We start from the raw sequence: 25472 nt of genomic DNA on the forward strand, positions 1-25472 counted from the left end.
ATCCTTTTTTTATTTTATTTTTTTATTTTTATCAACGCAAATAATACATAATTTACATATTATACTTATTAATAAACGAGGGTTAAATCAAATGTAAAATTATGTTTAGGTATTATGGTAATTCAGGAGCACGTGCAATTCTGAATAAGGGTTTATAATAGGTCACAAACGTTGATTCCTGTTTCAATGACTGTTTAGTATGGCCATACATTTTCAAGCTACCATACAATTTCACTGTATGTTGTATATTTAATTTAAATTATTGCTAAGTGTTACAGACAACAAAGTAGCCTAATATCACCTTAACATGCTTTTCCAGAGGAAAAAAGTGAAAATACTAGGAGAGTGAAAATACAGAATAATGAAATTTAGAATAGTGAAAAAGCTATTCTGTCAAAGTAATAAATCAATACACTTTTATAATACAATAGGTCAGGGGTCGGGAACCTTTTTTCACTAAGAAGCCCATTTTTTAATTTTTGGTTGATGCATTTTTTCAAAAGAGCCATAGCAAAAATGAACAATTTACTATTTTCAAAAACAAAGTTTTTCAATAAAATAAAATGTTTATATTGCCCATAGACAGGGTTGGGGAGCAACGGCATACATGTAATGGGATTACGTATTTAAAATACAAAATATAAGTAACTGTATTCCACTACAGTTACAATTTAATCATTGGTAATTAGAATACAGTTACATTCAAAAAGTATTTTGATTACTGAAAAGATTACTTTGCATTTTATTGTCATTTGTTTCATTTAATATTTAGTCCTTTCAGATGGAAAAAATGTATACATATAAATGATGCGATCCAAAGTGCATTTGAACAGCGGTGAAATACTTTCTTATGATGTGTTACATTCATACAAGCAGACAGAGAAGTACGTTTGAAGTAAGTTTGGAGAAGAAGATGAAACAGAAATAAACCTTGTGTAAATTGTCAGCTTTATGCTAAGCTAAAATGCTATTTCTAGCCATTTTACCTGCACATGTTACCATGCACGATCATATTTTTTAACAAGAAAATTCACGTTGGATCATAATTTCTTTTTTTTTAGTAAGACCTTTGATATTAGGGCAAAAATCATATTCTTGATAATAATTTTTGTATTGTTTTCCTGTAAAAATATCTAAAAATCCTTAAAACAAGATAAATTAGATTGATCTTGTTTTAGAAACAACATTGCATAAGATATTTAGGTTTTTCAGAGAATGTATTTTTAACATGTGTATTATATCTTACTGTACTGGCAGAGTTTTTATAGTCAAAACAAGTGAAAAAATCTACCAGTGCTGAAGAAGTAATCCAAAGTATTTAGAATACGTTACTGACCTTGAGTAATCTAACGAAATACATTACAAATTACATTTTACAGCATGTATCCGTCAACGACAACAGGTGAAAAATTACTAATAGCCTACAAATTAAGAAATAAAGACAATTATAATTATTAATAATTATAATAATCATCATAATAAATAAGCCTAATAAATTCCCTTGTGTTCCCAAAATAATGCTGCCAAATGTGTGTTCTTATCGAATGTGTTTGTATTGCATTTTGGTTATGCAGTTAATGCTGCCTAAAGAAAATAAAATAGAATTCAATTTTAGGTTCAAGGTGAACGTGTCTTGTATTACTTTATGATTTAATCACTTTCGTCTTTGTTTCTTTAATACAAAGATACCTGTATATATTACTGAACCTGCAGAGTTGCGTTCACAATGTGTAAGAGTAAACTGCTCTGTGGAAATAAAGCAAACTAAACTCACAGCACCTCATGAGATGATCGGAGATCATTTGCAGCATTCTCATAGACTATTCTTGCAAACAGTTTTCAGTCGAATTAAAACAGAGAAAAAGGAGTGATAACTCTTTACATGCGCTTGTTCCACGAGAGAGGGTCCCATTGCATGCCTCTGAACTAACAGCGAATCAGACACGAGCATTGACGGCTTTTCTGTTGTCTGTTCTTAAAAATATAATAAAGCATGTTTCTTCAAGCACGTGTCTTTTTGACTAACTTTTTGTCATGTGTCACTCCGAGACATCAGGTCACTCACCTGTTGCAGGTAGATGAGCAAACTTACTCATTCATGAAATACATTTGAACCAGGAGCTCATGAACATAATTGAGCCTCATCGCATTTGGAGTGTGACGGATGCTATTTCACACCCTGGGCGCTCATAAAAAATAACAAACATTTGTAAAATCGCTCAAATGCTCTTAACAGCTAAGATCAATAGTTATTGGGAAACGAGGGGAACTCTATGCATGTGCGGTCTTGGAGAAGCTCTTTCATTGCACTCGTGAACAGCGGAGCTCACTGCGCACACATATCAAATCAGACACGCATCAGCGGCTTTTCTTTCGACTGTTCTACAAAATATAATTACTTTTTGTCATACGCGCGTCTTTGTGTCTAATTTCTTGGAATATATCACTCGGAGAAGTCTTACAGGCCGCCCTCCACAGTGGCTGGTACATCAGCAAAATACTCAGCATGAAAAATCCGCATTTGGCGGGTGTTAATTTCAAAACTTGTTCACCAGGAGTAGGCTGTACGACATATTCGGGAGAAAGGAAATCAAAACAGTGTCATTGACTTCAAGCTTTGCAATCACACCCACACTTTCTGAAGGAAAATTATCTCTAGAAAGTTTTAAATGATCATGTGTTGGTGAATGGTGAGACACCCCGTGAGCCACTTGATTTTTAACAAAGAGCCACATGTGGCTCGTGAGCCATAGGTTCCCGACCCCTGCAATAGGTCTACTACAGGAAGTGTTTGGACTGTGACAGCTTGGATTCCTTTAGGTCAGTGAAAGGCACTGTGCAATGTATGTAAAATATCAAGGTATATTCTCTGAAAAATTTGTTTGACTGCTCTGACTAAAATGACATATGTGATTAGATTAAATGATTTTATATAAAATTTATGTATGTGATGTTATATTAAAAGTAAATAAACTACTTTCGACTTCATATATCATCAAATAACTTTTAGTTACCTTAATTATGGTAGCTTTTCTTAAACTTGTGCAATATGTTGCTAATAAAATTAATAATATTATGCTGACGCATAAAAATCATATTTTGGTCCTTTTGATAAAAATATAAACATAAAATAATAGTGAAAAATAATTATATATTTATATAATTATGTTTTATAAGAATAAATGTTCTTATTATTATTCTGGTAAGTTTGTCCAGAATTTAAACAAACCTGTGAGTTTATTACAGAACGTAGGCAGATATATCCACTCATGATTGGCTATTCAACAGCCACTCAGTACTGCCCTTAACCAATCACAGTTGCGCTTTTGTGCGGCGGGCGGAACCAACATGGCCGATCTCTGAGTTTGCGAAGTGAAACTCAGGTGTAAATAAGCTCTTCGTGCCCAAATTGCAGGACTTATCACTTTAATCTCTAAATTAATTAATGAGAGATCGCTCAGAAGACAAATTATGGCCAGCGACGGCAACAAAAAACAGTTTTGGAAGAGAAATACAGCTAAGGTTCCTGGAAAGTGAGTGACGTATTCATGCTAATGGCTGTCTCAGTGTTAGCTGTGTGTGTTTATATGTGTTTAATTGTACAATTTACTAATTAAACACAATCTAATAGTAACAGATCTCATCATATGAGCTATTCATATTCAGAATGATATGTGTCACTCTAATCGAATATTTTTAAGGCTGTCTTTGATTCAATTTCTGTAATCTGTCATGTGTATTAGCTGTACGGTTCCATTGGTTTATATTGGAAATTGATCGGATTCTTTACCGCTGATCACCATTGTCTGATCTATATGTGTCAGATCACATTGATCTGAATATATCAATGCACTTTGTGTTAATGATCTGGCTCATAAAGTGATGTGCTAGCCTGTTAGCTGTGTGCTCCTGGGCCTCTCCTCTTGACATCCCTTATAAAAAGTACTGTTGGTACCAAGGCACAGTGATGGTATCAGATGGTAAATCTATGCTAATTTGGTTTTAAAATGGTACTAAATGATTGCCATATTTGTACACCATGATAATAATTACATGGTACTCCAAGGCATTGCAAAGAATACTTTGATACTACTGTGTTATCATGTCCATAGAACCATGGTCGTACCATAGTACTTTTCTGGTACTTATTGTTAGCGATGCTAACATCAGCATTAAAACATTATAAAAGTGGTATTTGTGGACTAAATAAAATGTTCTAATAGCTATTAGTTCAATCATGTTTGAAGTTTCTTTGAGGGAATTGTATCATTGTTTGCTGACTTGTCAAACCAGTTTTCAGATTATATAAATGGTGTTGTGTGAGATATTGAAAGTATATATATATATATATATGTGGTTACTGATTGTAGCACCCTTATTTTTCTCAGTATTCAGCATGTTTATGGAGCCCAGCATCCGCCATTTGACCCTCTTCTACATGCCAAGTAAGTCATTTAAATATGAAGATGAAAACAAATGTCTTTACTTTAGGCTAAATCTATTTACATTTAGTCACTTCATGCATCTTGATCGATTGCATTGCTTTCTGATTGGGTATACACATTACATTTACACTTGGCCAAATAAATATGTCCCCACAAAATGTCTCTAGTCAAATCTGATCTAGTATTCCTGTACTGTATGCAAATTTAAATAAAAAAAAATATAACTTCAGATATATACAAATGTGTTCGTGGACTTCAGTGATGATTCTAATGCCATACAGAAAATTTTGTTGTCGAAAGTTTGAGAGAGTTACTGTTGAAGGCTTTATTTGCCCAGTGTGTCAGTAAGTGGTTGAGTTTTACATTTCCAATCAAATCCAGGATTGACAGGAAAGCCTCTATTAGCCTGTTAAATTTAAGAAGGCATTGCTTTCTCATAATGTTTGATTACTTAATTTTATGATTTCACCAATTGTATGTAGGGTGATTTCTGTGAAATCTGTCAAGAAAATATCCTGGTCATATTTAACACCAAATCAATACAAAAAATAAAATAAATAAACAAAATATGTATATACTGTGTGTGTGTGTATATATATATATATATATATATATATATATATATATATATACATATATATATATATATATACACAGTACTGTGCAAAAGTTTTAGATACTTGTGAAAAATGTTGCATAGTGAGGATGTCTTCGATAATAATGCCATAAATAGTTTTCATTTATCAATTAATGTGATACAAAGTCCAGTAAATTAAAGCTAAATCAATATTTGGTGTGACCATGTTTGCCTTCAAAACGGCACCAATTCCCCTAGGTACACCTGGACACAGTTTTTCTTGGTTGTTGGCAGATAGGATGCTCCAAGCTTCTTGGAGAATTCGCCACAGTTCTTCTATTTATTAAAGCTGTCTCAATTGCTTCTGTCTCTTCATTTAATCTCAGACTGAATCGATGTTCAGTCGATTAGGGGGCACTTAGGGGACAATTCCATCTGTTCCAGGGCTCCCTGTTCTTCTGTTCTGTTTGCTTAAGGAATATTTGGGAGTCTTACATTTATATTTCCTATTGACACACTAAAGCTGAAGGTATAAAAAAAAAAAAGAAAAAAAACAAGACAAATGTTTTGTGAAACATCTTATGTGCCTAAGACATTTGCACAGTACTATATACAGTATACTGATATACTGGGAAACAGAGTGGCTAAAAGAAGATACTCTAACGACCCTGCATCAGTGTGGAGTGGCATGAAACAATTTATGAATTACAGGACTCCTGCCCACAACCCTGTGGTGGACCAACAACTGGCTGACGACCTGAATGTGTTCTGCTGTAGATTTGAAAGGCCCAATCTCACACCCCACACCCACTCTGACCTTCACTTCACACAAAAACCAACACCTCCTGCAACCCCCCTCCTCTCCCCTCCTGCTACTCAAACTGCACTTAAGATCTGTGAAGATGATGTGAGCCGCGTCTTTCGACAACAAAGGATAAGGAAAAAATAGGGCCCAGATGGTGTTTCACCTGCATGTCTTAGATCCTGTGCTAACCAGCTGGCCCCCATCTTCACACAGATCTTCAATAGATCACTGGAGCAGTGTGAAGTCCCATGCTGCTTCAAACGTTCCACTATCATCCCCATCCCAAAGAAACCAAAAATCACAGGACTTAATGACTACAGACCTGTCGCCCTGACGTCTGTGGTCATGAAATCATTTGAGAGTCTGGTGTTGGCCCACCTGAAGCACATCACTGGACCCTTTCTAGATCCCCTTCAATTTGCTTATCGAGCAAACAGGTCTGTGGATGATGCAGTCAACATGGGATTGCATCATGTCCCGCAACATCTGGACAGACCAGGGACATATGCAAGGATCCTTTTTGTGGACTTTTGTCGGCTTTCAACACCATCATCCCAGCTATACTCCAGAATAAATTACACCAACTCTCTGTTCCTATGTCTATCTGTCAGTGGATTACCAGCTTTCTGACGGACAGGCAGCAGCTTGTGAGACAGGGGAAACTCACTTCCAGCACCTATACAATCAGCACTGGTGCCCCCCAGGGATGTGTGCTCTCCCCACTACTCTTCTCCCTCTACACCAATGACTGCATCGCCAAGGACCCCTCTGTCAAGCTGCTGAAGTTTGCAGATGACACCACTGTCATCGGCCTCATCCGAGATGACGATGAGTCTGCATACAGAAGGGAGGTTTAACGGCTGGCTGTCTGGTGCAGTCAAAACAACCTTGAGCTGTACACGCTCAAAACGGTGGAGATGATTGTGGACTTCAGGAGGAACACCCCAACACAGACCCCCATCATCATTCTAAACAGCACTGTGGCAGCAGTGGAGTCATTCAGGTTCCTGGGCACTACCATCTCACAGGACCTGAAGTGGGAGACCCACATTGACTCCATTGTGAAAAAGGCCCAGCAGAGGTTGTACTTCCTTCGCCAGCTGAGGAAATTCAACCTGCCACAGGCGCTGCTGATACAGTTCTACTCAGCAGTCATTGAGTCTGTCCTCTGCACTTCAATAACTGTCTGGTTTGGTTCAGCTATGAAATCAGACATCAGAAGACTACAAAGGACAGTTCAGACTGCTGAGAGGAGTATTGGTTGCCCCCTGCCCCCCCTTCAAGAACCATACACTTCCAGAGTGAGGAAAAAGGCTGGAAAAATTACTCTGAACCCCACTCACCCTGCCCATTACCTTTTTTGAACTGTTGCCTTCTGGCCGACGCTTCAGAGCTCTGAGCACCAGAACCGTCAGGCACAGGAACAGTTTTTTCCCTCAGGCTATCCATCTCATGAACAGTTAACTGCCCCTTTGAGCAATAACTATGTGCAATGCACAGTTTAGTCTTTTTTATATTTATCCAACACATCCAACCTCTGCCATTTCATTCCTCTAAAAAAAAAAAAAAAACATTTGCACTGTACATAAGATTTGTATTTTGCACTGTACATAACAGATAACAGATTTGCATTAGATTTGCACTACATATTTGTATGTATGTATGTATGTGTGTGTGTGTGTGTATGTACGTATGTGTATAATTATTTTTTATTTTTTATTATTATCTATGTCTTGCTGCTGTTTTTGTATTGTTTTTGTATTGTTGTACACTGGAAGCTCCTTTCACCAAGACAAATTCCTTGTATGTGTAAGCGTACTTGGCAATAAAGCTCATTCTGATTCTGATACTGTGTGTGTGTGTGTGTGTATATATATGTATATATATATATATATATATATATATATATATATATTAGAGATAGATATAGATAGATAGATAATGTTGAAGTCAGACGCTTACATACACTTAGGTTGAAGTCATTAAAATGTATTTTTTAACCACTCCACAGATTTCTTGTTGGCAAACTATAGTTTTGTCAAGTCGTTTAGGACATCTACTTTGTGCATGACAAGTTTTTTTTCCAACAATTGTTTACAGACAGATTGTTTCACTTTTAATTGACTATATCACAATTCCAGTGGGTCAGAAGTTTACATACACTAAGTTAACTATGCCTTTAAGCAGCTTGGAAAATTCCAGAAAATGATGTCAAGCCTTTAGGCAATTAGCCAATTAGCTTCTGATAGGCTAATTGGAGTCAATTGGAGGTGTACCTGTGGATCTATTTTAAGGCCTACCTTCAAACCCAGTGCCTCTTTGCTTGACATCATGGGAAAATCAAAAGAAATCAGCCAAGACCTCCACAAGTCTGGTTCAACCTTGGGAGCAAATGCCTGAACGTACCACTTTCATCTGTACAAACAATAGTATGCAAGTATAAACCCCATGGGACCATGCAGACTCCGGAAGGTGATGCATTCTGTCTCTTAGAGATGAACGTAGTTTGGTGTGAAAAGTGCAAATCAATCCCAGAACAACAGCAAAGGGCCTTGTGAAGATGCTGGAGGAAACAGGTAGACAAGTATCTATATCCACAGTAAAATGAGTCCTATATTGACATAACCTGAAAGGCTGCTCAGCAAGGAAGAATCCACTGCTCCAAAACCACCATTAAAAAAGTTTGCAAGTGCACATGGGGACAAATACCTTAATTTTTGGAGAAATTTCCTCTGGTCTGATGAAACAAAAATTTAACTGTTTGGCCATAATGACCATCTTTATGTTTGGAGGAAAAAGGGTGAGGCTTGCAAGTCAAAGAACACCATCCCAACCGTGACGCATGGGGGTGGCAGCATCATGTTGTGGGGGTGCTTTGCTGCATGAGGGACTGGTGCACTTCACAAAATAGATGGCATCTTAAGGAAGGAAAATTATGTGGATTTATTGAATCAACATCTCAAGACATCAGCCAGGAAGTTAGACGGCAACACAAGGCTCTTTTAATGTAATTCTGTAGTGAGAAGCTTCTCACTGCGGGCACGTGAAAAGGGAATAATGCAGGCTTTGCCAGTATGCAGGATAAAACACACTGTAGTTATGGATTAGGACTCCGCAAGCTTCTGTAAAGTTTAAACCACTGTGGCAGCGAAGCGCTGTTATCATTAATCTGTTATTAATTGCGATTATCTGTGGTACAGGGTACATAAAAATAAAATTATGTATATATTTTTTTGTAATTAACATTTTTTTATTGATTCAAAGAGAAAGCACAACAGAGAAAAACACAACATAAACACATTTAAAAAAACATTTAACTTTTAACACTCATTAACATTCCTCCCCAAACACCAACCTCACCCTACCCCAAAAAACACCCCTGTGGTCACATAAAATAATACACACACACAAACAATAAATAAAAAAATAAAAATTAAAATAAAATATATAATAAATATACATAATTAAACTAAACATCTCCCTCTTCATCCCTTCCCCTAGAGTCCTCCAAAACTGCCAAATACCTACCCCACTTCCTGAAAAATAAGTCCTCCTGCCCCAGCCTTCTATCTATCATCCTCTCATAAGCCGCCACCCTCCCCATCTCCGCACACCACTCCGGAAATGGTGGCGCTACGTCTCACTTCCATCCCCTTAAAATAACTTGTCTACCGATCATCACGCCAGTCAGAATTCAATTTTTTTGTTTTTTTATATATTTGTCGCCCGATTTTATAACTTCCCCATCGCCCAAAATGCAAAGTCTGGGGCAAAGCAAAACCTGAGTGCCCAGAACGTCATGCAAACAATTCTGAATCTTTAACCAAAAATCTTGGATCTTAACGCATCCCCAAAAACATGGGCAATGTCTCCAACTTCTGATTGGCATTGCCAGCATGTGGGTGTGTCTTTAAGACCAAGCCTATATAATCTAGAGGGGGTCCAGTAAAATCTTAAATTGCATATGGCGAACCCTTACATCTCTAGATGCAGACTTGACATTTTTCAGAATCTTATTCCACGCTCCATCCTCCAATACCAAATTCAAATCTTTCTCTCATAATTTCTTAATAGAAGTTAAAGCTCCATCCCCCATACTCTGAATTAATAGGGAGTAATACACTGATGCCTCATGACCTTTTCCAAAAGCCGCAATCACCTCTCCCAAAGCATCTGCCGCCTCAGGGGGGTGTGTGCTACTCCCAAAAATAGTACAAAAAAGGTGGCGCAATTGTAAATACCTATAAAACTGAGGTCTGGGGATCCCAAAATGTTGGACCAAGTTTTCAAACGATTTCAACACTCCACTTTCATATAGGTCACCGAGTGTAGCAACCTCCCTCACAATCCACTCTGACCAGCAGAAAGGGGACTTGCCAATACATAGTCTTAGGTTCTGCCATATGCTCGAGGCAACATTTAAATAAGTGTCCAATTTAAACAATCTGGACACATTAGTCCATACCGAGTGTAAATGTGAAATAACGGGATGTAACTTAACTTTTCCAATTAGTTTGATAGAGATGCTTTGTAATGGCGAAATAGGGGCAAGAACTGCCTGTTCAATAACAAACCAGGGAGGGGCTCTCTCAGGTGGAAGTGACCAATGAGCCAAATATCTGAGACTGAACGCATAGTAATAAAACAAAATCTTGGGTAGGCCTAGCCCACCTTTGTCTATTGGCCTATGTAACTGATTAAAATGCAATCTGGGATGTTTACCATTCCAAATAAAGGACTTGGCTATGCTATCGGATTGCTTGAAATAAGAGAGGGGGACATCTACAGGTAGGGACTGTAGCAGGTAGTTAAATTTTGGAATACAATTCATTTTAATAACATTAACCTTCCCAATCATCGATAAATGTAATGAAACCCACCTGCCCACATCGCTCGAAAATCTTTTTATTAAAAGGTCAAAATTGACACTAACTAAATCAGACAAATTTGCTGGGAATAAAATCCCCAAATACTTAATGCCCTGTTTGGGCCATTGGAAGGCACCCGGCTGGAAAGCCGTTACTGGACAGTACGCTGTCAGAGCCAAAGCTTCGGATTTAGACCAATTAACTTTGTATCCTGAGAACTTGGAAAAGGAATTAATAATTCTGTGGAGGCAAGGCATAGATCTAGTAGGTTCAGAGACAAATAATAAAATATAATCTGCGTAAAGCAGAAGTTTATGTGCCACACCTCCTACAATCACCCCTGGAAAATCATCCTCCTTTCTTATCGTGGCTGCTAATGGTTCCAGGGCAAGACAGAACAATAATGGGGAAAGAGGGCAGCCCTGCCGAGTTCCCCTATCCAGAGTAAAATAATCTGAAATTAATCCATTTGTTTGTACTGCTGCTACAGGGTGTTTATAAAGTAACTTAATCCAACCAATAAATGTACTCCCAAACCCGTATATTTCCAAAATCTTAAAAAGATAATCCCATTCTACCATATCAAACGCCTTTCGGCATCAAGTGAGATGGCAGCGACCGAAGACTGATCATTCGCCACTGACCACATAATATTGATGAGACACCTGATGTTATCAGAAGAGCTACGGCCCCGAATAAACCCCACCTGATCTATATGTATAAGAGATGCCATAACTTTACTTAATCGGTTAGCCTGTATTTTTACATCTAGTTGGATCAGGGAGATTGGATGGTAACTTTTACATTCACTTGGATCTTTGTCCTTTTTAAGAATCAGACTGATCCGGGCTTGTGTCATGGTTGAAGGAAGCTTTCCATTCTTTAATGATTCAGTATAAACTCCTAAGAAAAGTGGAGCCAGTTCTGTAGCATATGATCTAAAAAATTCTGCGGCAAAACCATCTGGCCCTGGAGCCTTGCCAGTAGGTAGAGACTTAATTATCTCGTCAAGCTCCTCCAAGGTTATCTCAGAATCAAGAATTGTTTTGCTCAATCGTCAGTTTAGGAAGATCTAATGGTTCCACAAAGTTTCTAATATCTTCATCAGTAGACGAAGACGTTTATTTGGAACTCTTTAAAGGCATTATTAATATCAATGGCTGAAGTAAAAATTTCACCACCAGCAGATTTCACTGAGGGAATGATAGAAAGAGACTCTGTCTGCTTTATATATCTAGCCAAAAGCTTCCCTGCTTTGTCCCCCGACTAAAAGTATGACTGTCTTGCCCTGAATAAACAAAACTCCACTTTCCGCGACAAAATAGTATTATATCTATATTTCAATCGGGTCAATTCTCTGAGGCCATCAGCTGACATACGCCGCTTCAGCTCTGCCTCTGCACTTTTAATATTCTCTTCCAACTCCACAAGTTCTCGTGCTTTGGATTTTTTGATGAATGAGGAATACTGTATGATCCGACCCCTAAGAACCGCCTTAAGTGCCTCCCAAGCCACGCCCACAGAGGATACTGAGGACCAGTTGGTCTCCATATAAACATTGATTTCAGTCTTTAACATTTGTTGGAAATCAGGATTTTGCAAAAGGGACACATTAAGGCGCCAACTATATGATTTCTTTTTCTCTATATGAGGCATCACCTCTAAACTTACCTGGGCATGATCTGAGACTAAAATGTTTCCAATTGAGCAATCAACAACAGATGAAATGAGGGATTTGGATATCCAAAAAAAAAAATCTATTCTAGAATAAATCTTATGGACTGATGAAAAAAAATGTATAGTCCCTACCAGATGGGTTCAAAAGTCTCCAAATATCCGTAAGACCAAGATTTTTACACATCCTGTGAAGCGTCAATGTTGCTCTAGGGGGCTTACACACTTTTGCTTCACTGTGATCAAGGACTGAGTCCATCAAAAGATTAAAGTCTCCTCCCAATATTATATCATGAGGGGTGCCAGTGGTTTGCAACATCCCTTCAAGATCTATAAAAAAGCCCTGATCATCAGCGTTAGGTGCGTAAATTTTAGCCAAAATCAACCTTTGCCCTTGAATTTCAACTAACACAATAATGACTCTTCCTAATTTATCTTTAATCTGTTTGAGACATTTGAATTGTAGATGTTTACCAATATAATGACTCCCTTGCTCTTACTTGAGCCAGCACTAAAGAAAACATGTCCACCCCATATCTTCCCAAATTTTTCAGCTTCCTGCGGGGAGAGATGCGTTTTTGAAGAAACACTATATCATATTTCTTACGTTTAAGAAAAGTAATAGCCTACCTTCTTTTTATAGGGTGCCCTAACCCATTCACATTCCATGTGGAGAGAGGTAGTACATTCATATTAACAACTGACATATTGATATAATAATAAAAATAAAATTGACAGACCACATTCCCCATTAGTGAAACAATCAACCCCCAAACACCCCCCCCCAAACAAAACAAACAGAAAAAAGAAAAACATACACATTAACCCCACGCACGAAAGCGCCAACTGGCGACAATCCCTCTAAACTCAAAAGGTCCATGAATGCCCACGAGCCCCCACGACAACTTTGCCATCGGATTGCTCAATTTTGCCTCACAAACTTGTGAGGCAAAATTACATAACAGAAAATAATTTGTAAAATAAACCCAGCAAATAGGAAGAATGAACTCAAAGAACATGTAGATTCATCCACAGAACTGTCTCAAGGATGTGATCTTCCACAAAACAAATTCCAGCCAATATTAAACCATTCAGATTCCTCAGACAGACAAACGAATGTTCAATGTCCGGCTGTTATGAGTTCAGCGGATGACGTAATCATTCCAATGTCCCGTAAAACAAACTACAGCCAGCAGGAGGAATAAGCACGAAGAATGAACAGATTAATCCACAGCTGTTCCAAAGGAGTGGTATTCAATAGAACAAGCTCCAGCGGCTAGGCAGAACCAATACAAAAAGAAACAAAACCGGCATCCCGGTTCCCCGGATGGTCGAGTCAATTCACTTGGAGGCCGCATAAAAGTATATACTATGACTTACACAATCCATCAACTTCATAAAAGACATCCTTTGTGTGAGCATGTAGATATTTTGCATTGCAAATGCAAATGTAATCTTTCATCAATGCAAAAGTTTCTTTAAGGAAAAGTGTTATTCACAAATCAAGCTCCGGCCGCTCGGCGGAGCCAACGCAAAAAACCCAAAATGTCGCCCAGCTTCCTCAAGAGTAAGTACAGTGAGTCAGACCCACTCACATGAGAAACATCCAATGGTTTACTCAGACATTGATTCTATAATAATAATAATAATAATTTTCTTTATTCATCACACATTATACATTTGCACATATACAGTGAAATTCTTCTTTTTCACATATCCCAGCTAGGCTGGGGTCAGAGTGCAGGGTCAGCCATGATACAGCGCCCCTGGAGCAGATAGGGTCAAGGGCCTTGCTCAAGGGCCCAACAGTGGCATCTTGGCGGTGCTGGGGCTTGAACCCCCAACCTTCTGATCAGTAACCCAGAGCCTTAACCGCTGAGCTACCACTGCCTGATTTGGACATGTAAATACTTTGTGACCGACCTTCGTTTCTATTTTCAGTTTGGCCGGAAACATCAGAGCAAACGAGATCTTTTTCTGATGTAAGAGTTTCTTACATTCCTTGAACCGATCGCGATTCTCTCGTCGAGCTCGCAAAGTCCGGGAACAAGAAAATATTATGGTTCTTCCAAGAAAGCTTCCCTTTGCTCCTCGCCTGGCGCAACACAAGATCTTTATCGGATGATCTCAGAAATCTGGCCAGAATCGGTCGGGGCCTTCCTCCCTCAGCAGATCTGTGAGCCGGGACTCTGTGAGCTCGCTTGATTTTCAGCTTGTGGCCTGTTATGTCGAGCAGACTCGGGAAGAACCCGTCTAGGAATTTCACCATATCTCTGCCCTCCTCATGCTTGGGATCTCCAACAATTCGAACGTTATTCCTGCGGCTTCTATTCTCAAGATCTACAAGCTTTTCAAGGAGATGTTCCAAATCAACTTTGGTCGCAGGCGGATTAGCGGTTAATTCCCTGTCCGAAGATTCCAAAAAATCGATTCGTTTTTCAACATCAGTCACTCTTGTAACTAACTCAGAGAATTTTATTTCCATCGCCGTAATCGATCGACGTATTACAGCGAGATCCTCCAAGTCAGCAAGAACTTTCGTCATCATCACCGACATGTTGGACAGTTGACGCTGGATTCCTTCTCCCGCCGCGCCATCCAAATCGAGTCCCCGGTCTGTAGGCCTGTCGAGGCTTTCATCCTGAACACGTAAGTGTCTTCTAATGTCTCCAGAGCCCGAGGATTTTGACGACTTTGCCATGTTTTGCAATAAAGGGCAAATGTGTAACTGGGTGTATCAAAATTCACCAGATTATAACATGAGAATAATCGAAAATTCAGCGAAGTGCTTAGAGCTCGTGGCTCACACATCTGCTCCTTGCATGGCGTCACATAACCCAATAAAATTTTATATATATATATTACTCATTCTTTATTATAATTTTTTTCTTCACATTTTAGAATAATAGTAAAGTCATCAAAACTATGGAATAACATAAATGGAACTATGGGAATTATGTTGTGACTTAACAAAATCCAAAATAAATCAAAATTGTGTTATATTTTAGCATCTTCAAAGTAGTCACCCTTTGCCTAGAATTTGCAGACATGTACTCTTGACATTTTCTCAACCAACTTCTTGAGGTATCACCCTGGGATGCTTTTTAAACAGTATTGAAGGAGTTCCCATCTATGTTGGGCACTTATTGACTGCTTTTCTTTTTTATTTGGTCCAAGTCATCAATTTCAAAATCTTGTATGAAATCTTAAGTTTTGGGCAATTTCAAGCATTGTATAGCCTTCATTCCTCAAAACAATGATTGACTGATGAGTTTCTAGAGAAATCTGTTTCTTTTTTGCCATTTTTGACCTAATATTGACCTTAAGACATGCCAGTCTATTGCATACTGTGGCAACTCAAAACAAACAAAGACAATGTTAAGCTTCATTTAACAAACCAAATAGCTTTCAACTGTGTTTGAAATAATGGCAAGTGATTTTTCTAGTACCAAATTAGCAATTTAGCATGATTACTCAAGGATAAGGTGTTGGAGTGATGTCTGCTGGAAATGGGGCCTGTCTAGATTTGATCAAAAATGACTTTTTTCAAATAGTGATGGTGCTGTTTTTTACATCAGTAATGTCCTGACTTTACTTTGTGATCAGTTGAATGCCACTTTGGTGAATTAAAGTACCAATTTCCTTCCGTAACAGTAAAATCTGTACATTATTCCAAACTTTTGGCCGCCAGTGTATATGTATGTATATATATATATATATATATATATATATATATATATATATATATATATATATATATATATATATATATATATATATATATATATATATATATATATATATATATATTACCACATTATACTTAAAGCCCGACCTATATGGGATTTTTGAGACCGATACAGATTTTAGAGAGGGAAAATTCACAGATTACCGATATGGTGACCGATATAACTAATTTTTGAGCTGGAATGAAAACAGACCTTTTCTATGTGGCTTGTGCACTGATTTTGCACCGATATGACTATGCAAAGGTACTCAGAAGGCTGCTTTCTTAAACAAATATTTTTATCAAAGAACAATTGACATTGTTATTATACATTGTCAACAAATTCTAGAAATGAACACTAAAATGAACAATAAAAATATAATAGCGTAATAAACATAAGTACTGTTAGTATAAGTCAATTGCTGACCATTTAAATAAAGAATAAATAAAAATACAATAAATAGCTAAATAAACATCAGGGGCCGATTGCACCAGCTATATGTACGTTACAGCTTAGCCTAGTTGTGGTGTAAATGGGCACTAAGTCACAATTTACGCTCTACTAAATATTTGAGCGTTGCACCATAACATTTATGTAGGACGTAACCCTACGTATAAACTAAATATTTATGGAAGCCTCCGACCAGGAGTAACTGATGGAATAAAAAGCAGACTGATATTTAATGACATCAATGAGCTCATGTTTTGGTTGACAGGCATCAGTTCTTTCGACATATATGATGATGTTGGCATTTACACTCATTTACATTTACGAGAGAAAGAGAAAAAAAAAACTTTTAAGCAGCTCTTCAGTATGAAACTGATCTAATGGCACTGTTTTTAGGGTGCGTCGCCCGGTGTCAAGTTTCAACACGTTCAAAAAAATATATATATATAGGATATTAAAATGAATAAATGTCTGTTTTTCCAGCCTGTTGTATTAGTATGTATCACCCCTCATTTATTTTAGATACAGTTCCTATATATTATTATTTACACAAGGCAAATATACTATTTATTAAATCTACTTTTATTACGTATCCTATTTTAATGTCTGGAAAACCAGACTTCTAAATATTACATTTTGTAATGCAACGACTGGAATTGTTCGGATGAAGGGGGTACCAAACTGTGAATCCTGAACAAAACATTTTGGTGAATACATGTTTACACATTAGCTTCTAATCATCTGACAACAATGAAAGTAGCTACGTGATTAGCTAGTTAGCTATAAGCTCGTTGTCACGGAGAGTAAAAGATGGACTTTATTTACTTTCCAGCATTGTGTCTCACCAACTAGGCAACAGCGAAGCATGAAATCAACACTCACCACACACAATCCACTGTTGTCTGCTGAGCTGCTAAAAGATGCTCTGATGTTTACCTTTCAATCTGCAACATTACTGACTGCACAGACAGTATAGTACAGTATAGCTGGCTAACAGCAAACAGATGTGATAAACATGAGTGACATGGTTCAGGGACAGGGTTAACGTTATATTAGTTATATAAAATGATGGGGTCATTTTTTTATTAACTTTCCAGTATGTATTTCACAAACTAGTTAGCAATTTAATGAGAAGAGATCACTCAAATCCACACCGTTTAACTCTGCCCTGTCGGCAGAGCCACCATTAGCTCAGAGTCAGCTCTGTAAACAATGGAGTCGGAGCGTGCTCTGCTGGACAAACTACACTATGACACCAATTCTAAAGTATTGTTTTCTGCATTATATGAAAACTTTTTTCAGAACATATACGCCGATAATATCGGCCGACCGATTTATCGGTCGGGCACTAATTATACTTAATACTTTGTTTCAAACATCTTGCATGAAATTGATTAGTCATCGTTTATTTTAATTATTTAAATACAAACAGGTAAATCTTTGATACAAGTGTATGTTTACATGCCATAAAATCAGTATCGCAATACGGCAGCTTGCCCGTATCTCTCCCCCACCTGGCTCACCACTTGCGGCTGATGTCTCCATTCTCCATACAGTAAATCTGCTCCTGTGTTTATTGTGCCCGGGACATGTGTGCATTGCTCCACATGATCAGTTTCTGTGCTAGGATATGCAGTCGAGACGAGCGTCTTCCTCCTGGAAATTTACAGTATATACAGTTGTGCTCAAAAGTTTGCATACCCTTGGAGAATTGGTAATATATGTACCGTTTTTAAAGAAAACATGAGTGAGCAGGCAAAACACGTTTCTTTTATTTCTTATGGGATTCATATTCAACTGTAGGTTATAACAGAATGGCACAATCATAAAACAAAACATGGCAACAAAGAAAAAAATGAAATGACCCCTGTTCAAAAGTCTGCATATCCTTAGTTCTTAATACTGTGTATTTCCCCCTTTAGCATCAATGACAGCATGCAGTCTTTTGTAATAGTTGTCTATGAGGCCCCAAATTCTTGCAGGTGGTATAGCTGCCCATTCGTCTTGGCAAAATGCCTCCAGGTCATGCAAAGTCTTTGGTCGTCTTGCATGAACCGCACGTTTGATATCTCCCCAGAGTGGCTCGATGACATTAAGGTCAGGAGACTGTGATGGCCACTCCAGAACCTTCAACTTTTTCTGCTGTAACCACTGGAGGGTCAACTTGGCCTTGTGCTTAGGGTCATTGTCGTGCTGGAAAGTCCAAGTGCGTCCCATGCGCAGCTTTCGTGCAGAAGAATGCAAATTGTCTGCCAGTATTATCTGATAACATACTGCATTCATCTTGCCATCAATTTTCACAAGATATCCCGAGCCTTTAGAGCTCACACACCCCCAAAACATCAGTGAGCCACCACCATGCTTCACAGTGGGGATGGTATTCTTTTCACTATAGGCCTTGTTGACCCCTCTCCAAATATAGCGCTTATGGTTGTGACCATAAAGCTCTATTTTGGTCTCGTCACTCCAAATTACAGTGTGCATGAAGCTGTGAGGCGTGTCAAGGTGTTGTCGGGCATATTGTAACCGGGCTTTTTTGTGGCATTGGTGCAGTAAAAGCTTCTTTCTGGCAACTCAACCATGCAGCAAATTTTTGTTCAAGTATCGTCGTATTGTGCTCCTTGAAACAACCACACCGTCTTTTTCCAGAGCAGCCTGTATTTCTCCTGAGGTTACCTGTGGGTTTTTCTTTGTATCCTGAACAATTCTTCTAGCAGTTGTGGCTGAAATCTTTCTTGGTCTACCTGACCTTGGCTTGGTATCAAGAGATCCCTGAATTTTCCACTTCTTAATAAGTGATTGAACAGTAATGACTGGCATTTTCAAGGCTTTGGATATCTTTTTATATCCTTTTCCATCTTTATAAAGTTCCATTGCCTTGTTATGCAGGTCTTTTGACAGTTTTTTTCTGCTCCCCATGGCTCATTATCTAGCCTGCTCAATGCATCCACGTGAGAGCTAACAAACTCATTGACTGTTTATACACAGACACTAATTGCAATTTAAAATTAATGAAATTAACCTTTAATTGCCATTTAAACCTGTGTATGTCACCTTGTGTGTCTGTAAGGGTATGTAAACTTTTGACCAGGGCCATTTGGGTGATTTCTTTTATCATTATGATTTAAAAAGGAGCCAAACAACTATGTGATAATAAATGGCCTCATATGATCACTATCCTTAAATAAAAGACAGTTTTTTTTGTTTTGTTGCATAATCAGTCATATTTTCAAAATCAATACCAAAATGTCACAATTTCTGCCAGGATATGCAAACTTTTGAGCACAACTGTATGCCAATTTTAGCCTCAGGAAGAGGGGAAAAACATTAGTGAAGTTTCAGGAAGTGAAAATAAATAAATAAACGAATAGTGCATTAATTGCTTTTTTTTATTTTTATTAATTGTTAAACATTTAATTATTAATCACGGAAATAAACACTTTAAATTTCCCAGCACTAATATATATATAGGAAAATATAGTTTCTTATTTATTTTGATTTTGGAGTAAAATAGGACCAGGACATTTTCTTGACAGGTTTCATGAGAATCACCTGCAGACATTTGTTGGCAAGATCATTTCAAATATATTTTTTTTTCTGAATGATACAATTTTTTTAGCAGACTTTGCAACACTAGTCAGATTTTTCATGATTTTCTGTGTCATTTAAGTTCATATAGCATAACATGAATAAAATATACTGATACAACTCATCAGCAGTACTGGTAATGGGCTGAACTCCTAGCCAGGGTCAGAAATGAACAAAGTTACAAGTTGATTTTACAGACATGAGAGACAAATAAACAGTACTGTAAGCATGTTTAAAAGTGAATCTGCTTTTTAAAGAATTTTATTTTATTATTATTTATGAAATATTTAATTGCCAGATAGTCCATTTAGAATTATCTTTCAGATTATTCACTTATTACAACAAAAGTAAATTTGTATTTTAAACTACATGTTGGCATATGAAAGAGTGAGTCTCTTGAGCCTTAAATACACATGACACCGTAACAGTTCTTGGTCAGTTAATTCAGTCAGCTCCAGCTGATTCACAAGTCTTTTTGATTCACTAAAAAGAGCCAGAAATATATCAGTACTGATATATTTCTGTCATACTTTTTTCCATTGAAATTGTGCTTTTATTCTGAAGCCCTTTCCGTTTTTGTGTGTTTTTACGGAAGTTTTCACCTCTGGAAAAGCCGGTTGCTATGTGACTCAAAGTGATTTTTGAACTTTTAAATGGTTGCTATTTAATTAAATAAATATGTAGTCTGTATGAAGTGAATTAGGGCTCTGCTCTGTGAATTAGCACTGTTCTCACGGTCATCTTCTACAGAGTGCACAAGTGTGAGCCAAGGAGCTCGTAAGAGCAGTGTACAAAAGTACATGAGCGCGGCATCCCCACTGATAACTGAGAATTTTGATGAGCAGCGGGACTAGCTAATGAGAGCCGTTCCATGTAAACACCTGCAACCTTATTGACTGAATACCTACAGAGACCCTTGATGACAAAACTATTCTTGCATACAAGCTGACACAAACTGACAAAAAAGTGCCTGCCAGAGTGCCATATGACACCGTGAAATTCACCAGCCAAACAGACAATTTACTTGTATTTGGCACTTGGTGGGTGTTAATTTCTGACCCTGCTCCTAGCTCTCGTTCTGGTTACTACAATGAATCAGTAAATCCTGCTCATTAAAATGGCATGTGAAACATCACCTCAAAACAACAGTCACTGGCTCAATGTTGCTTTTCCCATTAAATAAGCCTGCTTAAGAGGTGCACTGGAAGTGAAAAAACTATTTTTGTCAACTAGAAAACATCGAGCATTGTGTGCATTTCCTGGCTAAAATAGAGCCTGACCTGTAATGAAACCGACAAATAAAAACAGAATTTCCTCATTGTTGTGGAAGTCTGTTTTCTTTTAATGCATGTAACTTTTGTTGTCATTTATCCATTGTGATACAAATCAAAGTTTGAATTTTGATTTTCTCTTTCTTTTTTCAGCTTGATGAAAGCAGGAAACAGGCCTCCCCCCACAGGCACACCAGGAAAGCCAAAGAAAGCCACCACCTTCCAAGAGTTTGAGAGCATCACGAGTGATGCCTGGGACGTTGCAGACGATGATGATGAACTTCTTGCAATGGCAGCCCAGAACCTTAACATTGAGGTCGTCATGGAGACGGCCAATAAGGTGATAGAGAACCACAGCAAGCTGCAGGAGCAGAGACAGCAGCAGATGGATAAGATCACTGAGCCTGATGAGAAAGATGGAGAGGAAGAGGAGGAAGAGCTAGAGGAAGAGAGAGAGGAAGTGGCAGAGATGACAACAGATCTGTCGTTCATTTCAGATTTTCTGCGGCACAGTGAAAACAGACTGGTGAAGTCGCACAGCGTGGCAACTGTCGGCTCCCCTAAAGGTCAGTAGCCAGAGCATCTTATCTCTTGTTTTAATGCTGCGTTCCATTTGTCTCGGAAGTCGGAGCTTGGGACTCGGATCGACGTCATATCCGTTAAAAAAACAAGAAATCCGAGTTGGACGCGTTCCTTTTACACACAACATGACAAGTCGGAAAAAAAGATGGATGCCTCCAGGAAAGTAATTGTTGTACTAGCTCTTTTGGAGTACAGAGAGCTACAAAATAAGTATGCCCTTCACCTAAGAGACCTCGAGGAAGATGACAGAAAGCGGAGAAGGTATGTTAATGTTTCCGCGTATTTGATTGTACCAAAACATGTTAACCATGTTTTAATCGAACCAGCGGTGTAAACAAAGGGCAATGCCCTATGGAAGTACAAACGTATATTTGCAATATAAATTTGCCTAACTGTGTTATGTGTAAACAGTTTTACGGTTTGTAAAGTTAGGCAGTGTTGTTGTAGCAACATTGACCATGGTTCTTGTAGCAGCAGCAACCATTGTTGTTGTTAGCAGCAGTGACCTAGCCAATTTTAGCTGTACCAGTTTATAAACAACACATTACACGGTAATTCACACATAACAGGATCGTAGCAACATGCCTATAGGGAACGGTAATACAGTATTGTGTATACGACTTAATAAATTGGACACAAAAAAGACAAAAGTGCTAAAAAAAAACTTTAAACCCACAGCATACTACAGTCGATGCTCTTCGCAGCCATCTTGCTTTCTGAACTCGGGGTCCTCTGAGTTTATCTGACTTTCCGAGTAGGAATTCCGTCATCGGGGGGCGTTCCATTTGTCCGTTCCGGTCTCGGAACTCGGTAAATAACTCGGAGCTCCGACTTCCGAGACAAATGGAACGCAGCATAACAGTATGTACTTTTTAACATACTAATGCCACGTCCACACTAATGTTTTTTCATTTGAAAATGCATCTTTTTCTCTACAAAAATTTAGCATTTCGAAAACACTCCCAAGTGGATACATTTTATAACACTGTCTTCACGCTGTAGTGTGGACAGGGAAAACAGTTTTTTTTTTGTTTTGTTTGCTACCTAATGTTATAAGAAATAATAATATGTAAAAAATATATCATACGTTTTATTTATTTTTTTCTTTATTGTGCATTGCATTTAACTATGTTTTGTTTTGTTATATTTCATAACAAATACATTTTGTGTTATACATTAAAAATATTAGGGCTGTGTTCAAAATATTGATGCGATGATACATCGTCATGTTCTCTTGCCGATGCATGTTTCGATGCAGCTGCGTCCATATCGATGGACTCACACAATATCCAAATATTGCAAAACTAAAGTACTGCGTAACTCGATGACCCTCCATCTATCATTAAATATGTCAAGATAAAGCTGGTGATATCCGCTTCTTTTACTCCATTGGATGAAATTAACCAATTTAGCCTTGTCCACTTGTGATCATATCTTCTGAGATGGTTGTTCTGAACAGGGCAAGATTTGATGTCATTGCTTAGAAACAGTTTTGTTCTTTATGTAAGCACTGCAAATGATCTCAGGCCAAATCAGGAGGTGCTCAGAGTTTAAATCACTTAAAATCCAGCAGTTTGTATTTTATTGTATATAATCTGTATATATGAATCGGATAAAGGTGGCTGTAAAAATCAAGTGGCTGGTAAAATTGGGTCAAAAAAAGTTTGTTTCGTACCCTGCTTTCGTGTGGAAAATGGCAAAAATCTGCAGGGGAGGAATTGTGAATATCACTTGAGAATGAGTTCAACTAATTAAGAAAACGCAATTGCAGGCTAATGTCTTTTCACTTGATCTTAGCACAGCATATTTTGCATTGCCTATAATCTATGACTCTTCCTGTGTATTTTTGAATGTGGCCTAAAATATGGGCTGTATGTGTTCTGTTAAATTGACAAATCAAAGTCATGTTTTGATTATTGTACAACTCTTCATTTGAATACAAGAACAGTGTGTAGAAGAGAGTTGTGTTTGACTTGAAGTTGTTTAATCCTAGAAGCTTTGCATTACCTCTTGCCAGAGATGGGGACTCGAGTTAGAGATTCGGACTCGAGTCGCATTTTTATAGACTTAAGGCTCGACTCCAGACTTGGCCTAAAATGAATTCAGACTTGACTCGACACAAAAGGACTCGTGATTATTTCAAAAACGACTCAAGTCTTTAAACCTTCACTATTAATGTCTTAAAGGAAGAATTTGTGTTTTATTTGTATGGTTGTATTACATCTGCTTCAGATTTCCCCGTGTGTCATGATCGATCAGACCCTTATCATAGAAGTCGATTATGTATTTCTATGTAAACCCCGAAAAGTGATAAGAGTCCTATTAAACATGACAGCACCCGCTGTGCCATTTGTGCTCAAATGTGGTTGTGCCCTCAGAAGCAGAAACTTCAGGAAGAACACATTCTCAAAGTTAGTCAATAATTAACACACAAAGCTAGCTAATATTGTTCTGTCATAAACATTGGGCAGTGTAGCTTCATAGCTCATTAGGATCGCTGACCAGAGGTTGTGTCAATTTAAACCTAGCGCTTTTACCAATATTTTCATAGTATATACAGTGGACTTAAATCCAAATGATAGGGCTGGGCGATAAAACGATATCGGTATTTGTCCAAAAAAAAAAAAAAAATCTATGATAAACTTGAGTCACTTTCAATATTTAGATGTTCTACATCTAGAGTAGACGATTTAAACAGGTACGTGTCGCTAAAAACGCAAGCAGTTCAGCAAAGTAATGCACACAACTAGCTAACTGAATCACAGACATGAAATCAGCCTGTTAGGAAGTATTAGCAGGCAGCCCTGCTGTCATGGAAACCAATCAGGCTTCGTAGCCGCTAGCTATCTGGCTAATTTAATATTGTTGTGTACTGAACAAGACAGCACTGACAATGCAGTACAACAGCTGTCGACTGAACACAACAACTCCGACATCAGCACCATTGCTGTTTATTTATGTACTGTTTAGTTAAACGTTTTTTCATGATCCAAAGCGCTGTCACAGGCAAGAAAGTTTTCTTCTGGTGATGTTTATTGCCGGTTGGCAATCCAGTTTATGGTGCATTACTGCCACCTACTGAGCTTGACAGTGAAACATCACAAGAAAGTCCCTTACCCTATGGAGTTCACTTGTAAACAATCAAGTTATGTTTAATTCATTCGAGTTCTGCCCCCCCATTAATGATATGAAATGTACAGTATACATCGTGATAAATATCAATATCGAATGATATGAAAAAATATTGTGCTAATTTTTTTTTGGCCATATCGCCCTGCCCTACCTAATGATATCGCATTACATTGCATTCCATATGTCATATTGCATTGCTTGTGTGCGCATTCTGAGCCTTGTTGAACTGACCGTGAAGAAAACTGCAGCACATTTATTTAAAAAAAACAACAAACAAAAAAACATACAGGATAAGTTAAGTATGTGAAATCATAAAATAAAATACATTTTTACAAGTTCAGGTAGAATTCTGTTA

General features: G+C 37.8%; 1 protein-coding gene across 3 annotated transcripts in view; it reads left to right on the top strand.

Annotated features, from left to right (window-relative positions):
- The first annotated feature begins 3337 nt into the window (after window positions 1–3337).
- Window positions 3338–25472, top strand: part of LOC127435325 (TBC1 domain family member 22A-like) — a 239438-nt gene continuing 217303 nt past the window's right edge. For all 3 annotated transcript variants that reach the window (XM_051688729.1, XM_051688731.1, XM_051688730.1), the window contains exons 1-3: window positions 3338–3533; window positions 4389–4445; window positions 21557–21969. In XM_051688729.1, the coding sequence (XP_051544689.1) occupies window positions 3472–3533; window positions 4389–4445; window positions 21557–21969 (532 nt within the window). In that variant the 5' untranslated portion in view covers window positions 3338–3471. The remainder of the gene's footprint in view (window positions 3534–4388; window positions 4446–21556; window positions 21970–25472) is intronic.

This window comes from Myxocyprinus asiaticus, chromosome 45 (genome assembly GCF_019703515.2).
Source record: "Myxocyprinus asiaticus isolate MX2 ecotype Aquarium Trade chromosome 45, UBuf_Myxa_2, whole genome shotgun sequence".
Classification (NCBI taxonomy): Eukaryota; Metazoa; Chordata; class Actinopteri; order Cypriniformes; family Catostomidae; genus Myxocyprinus; species Myxocyprinus asiaticus.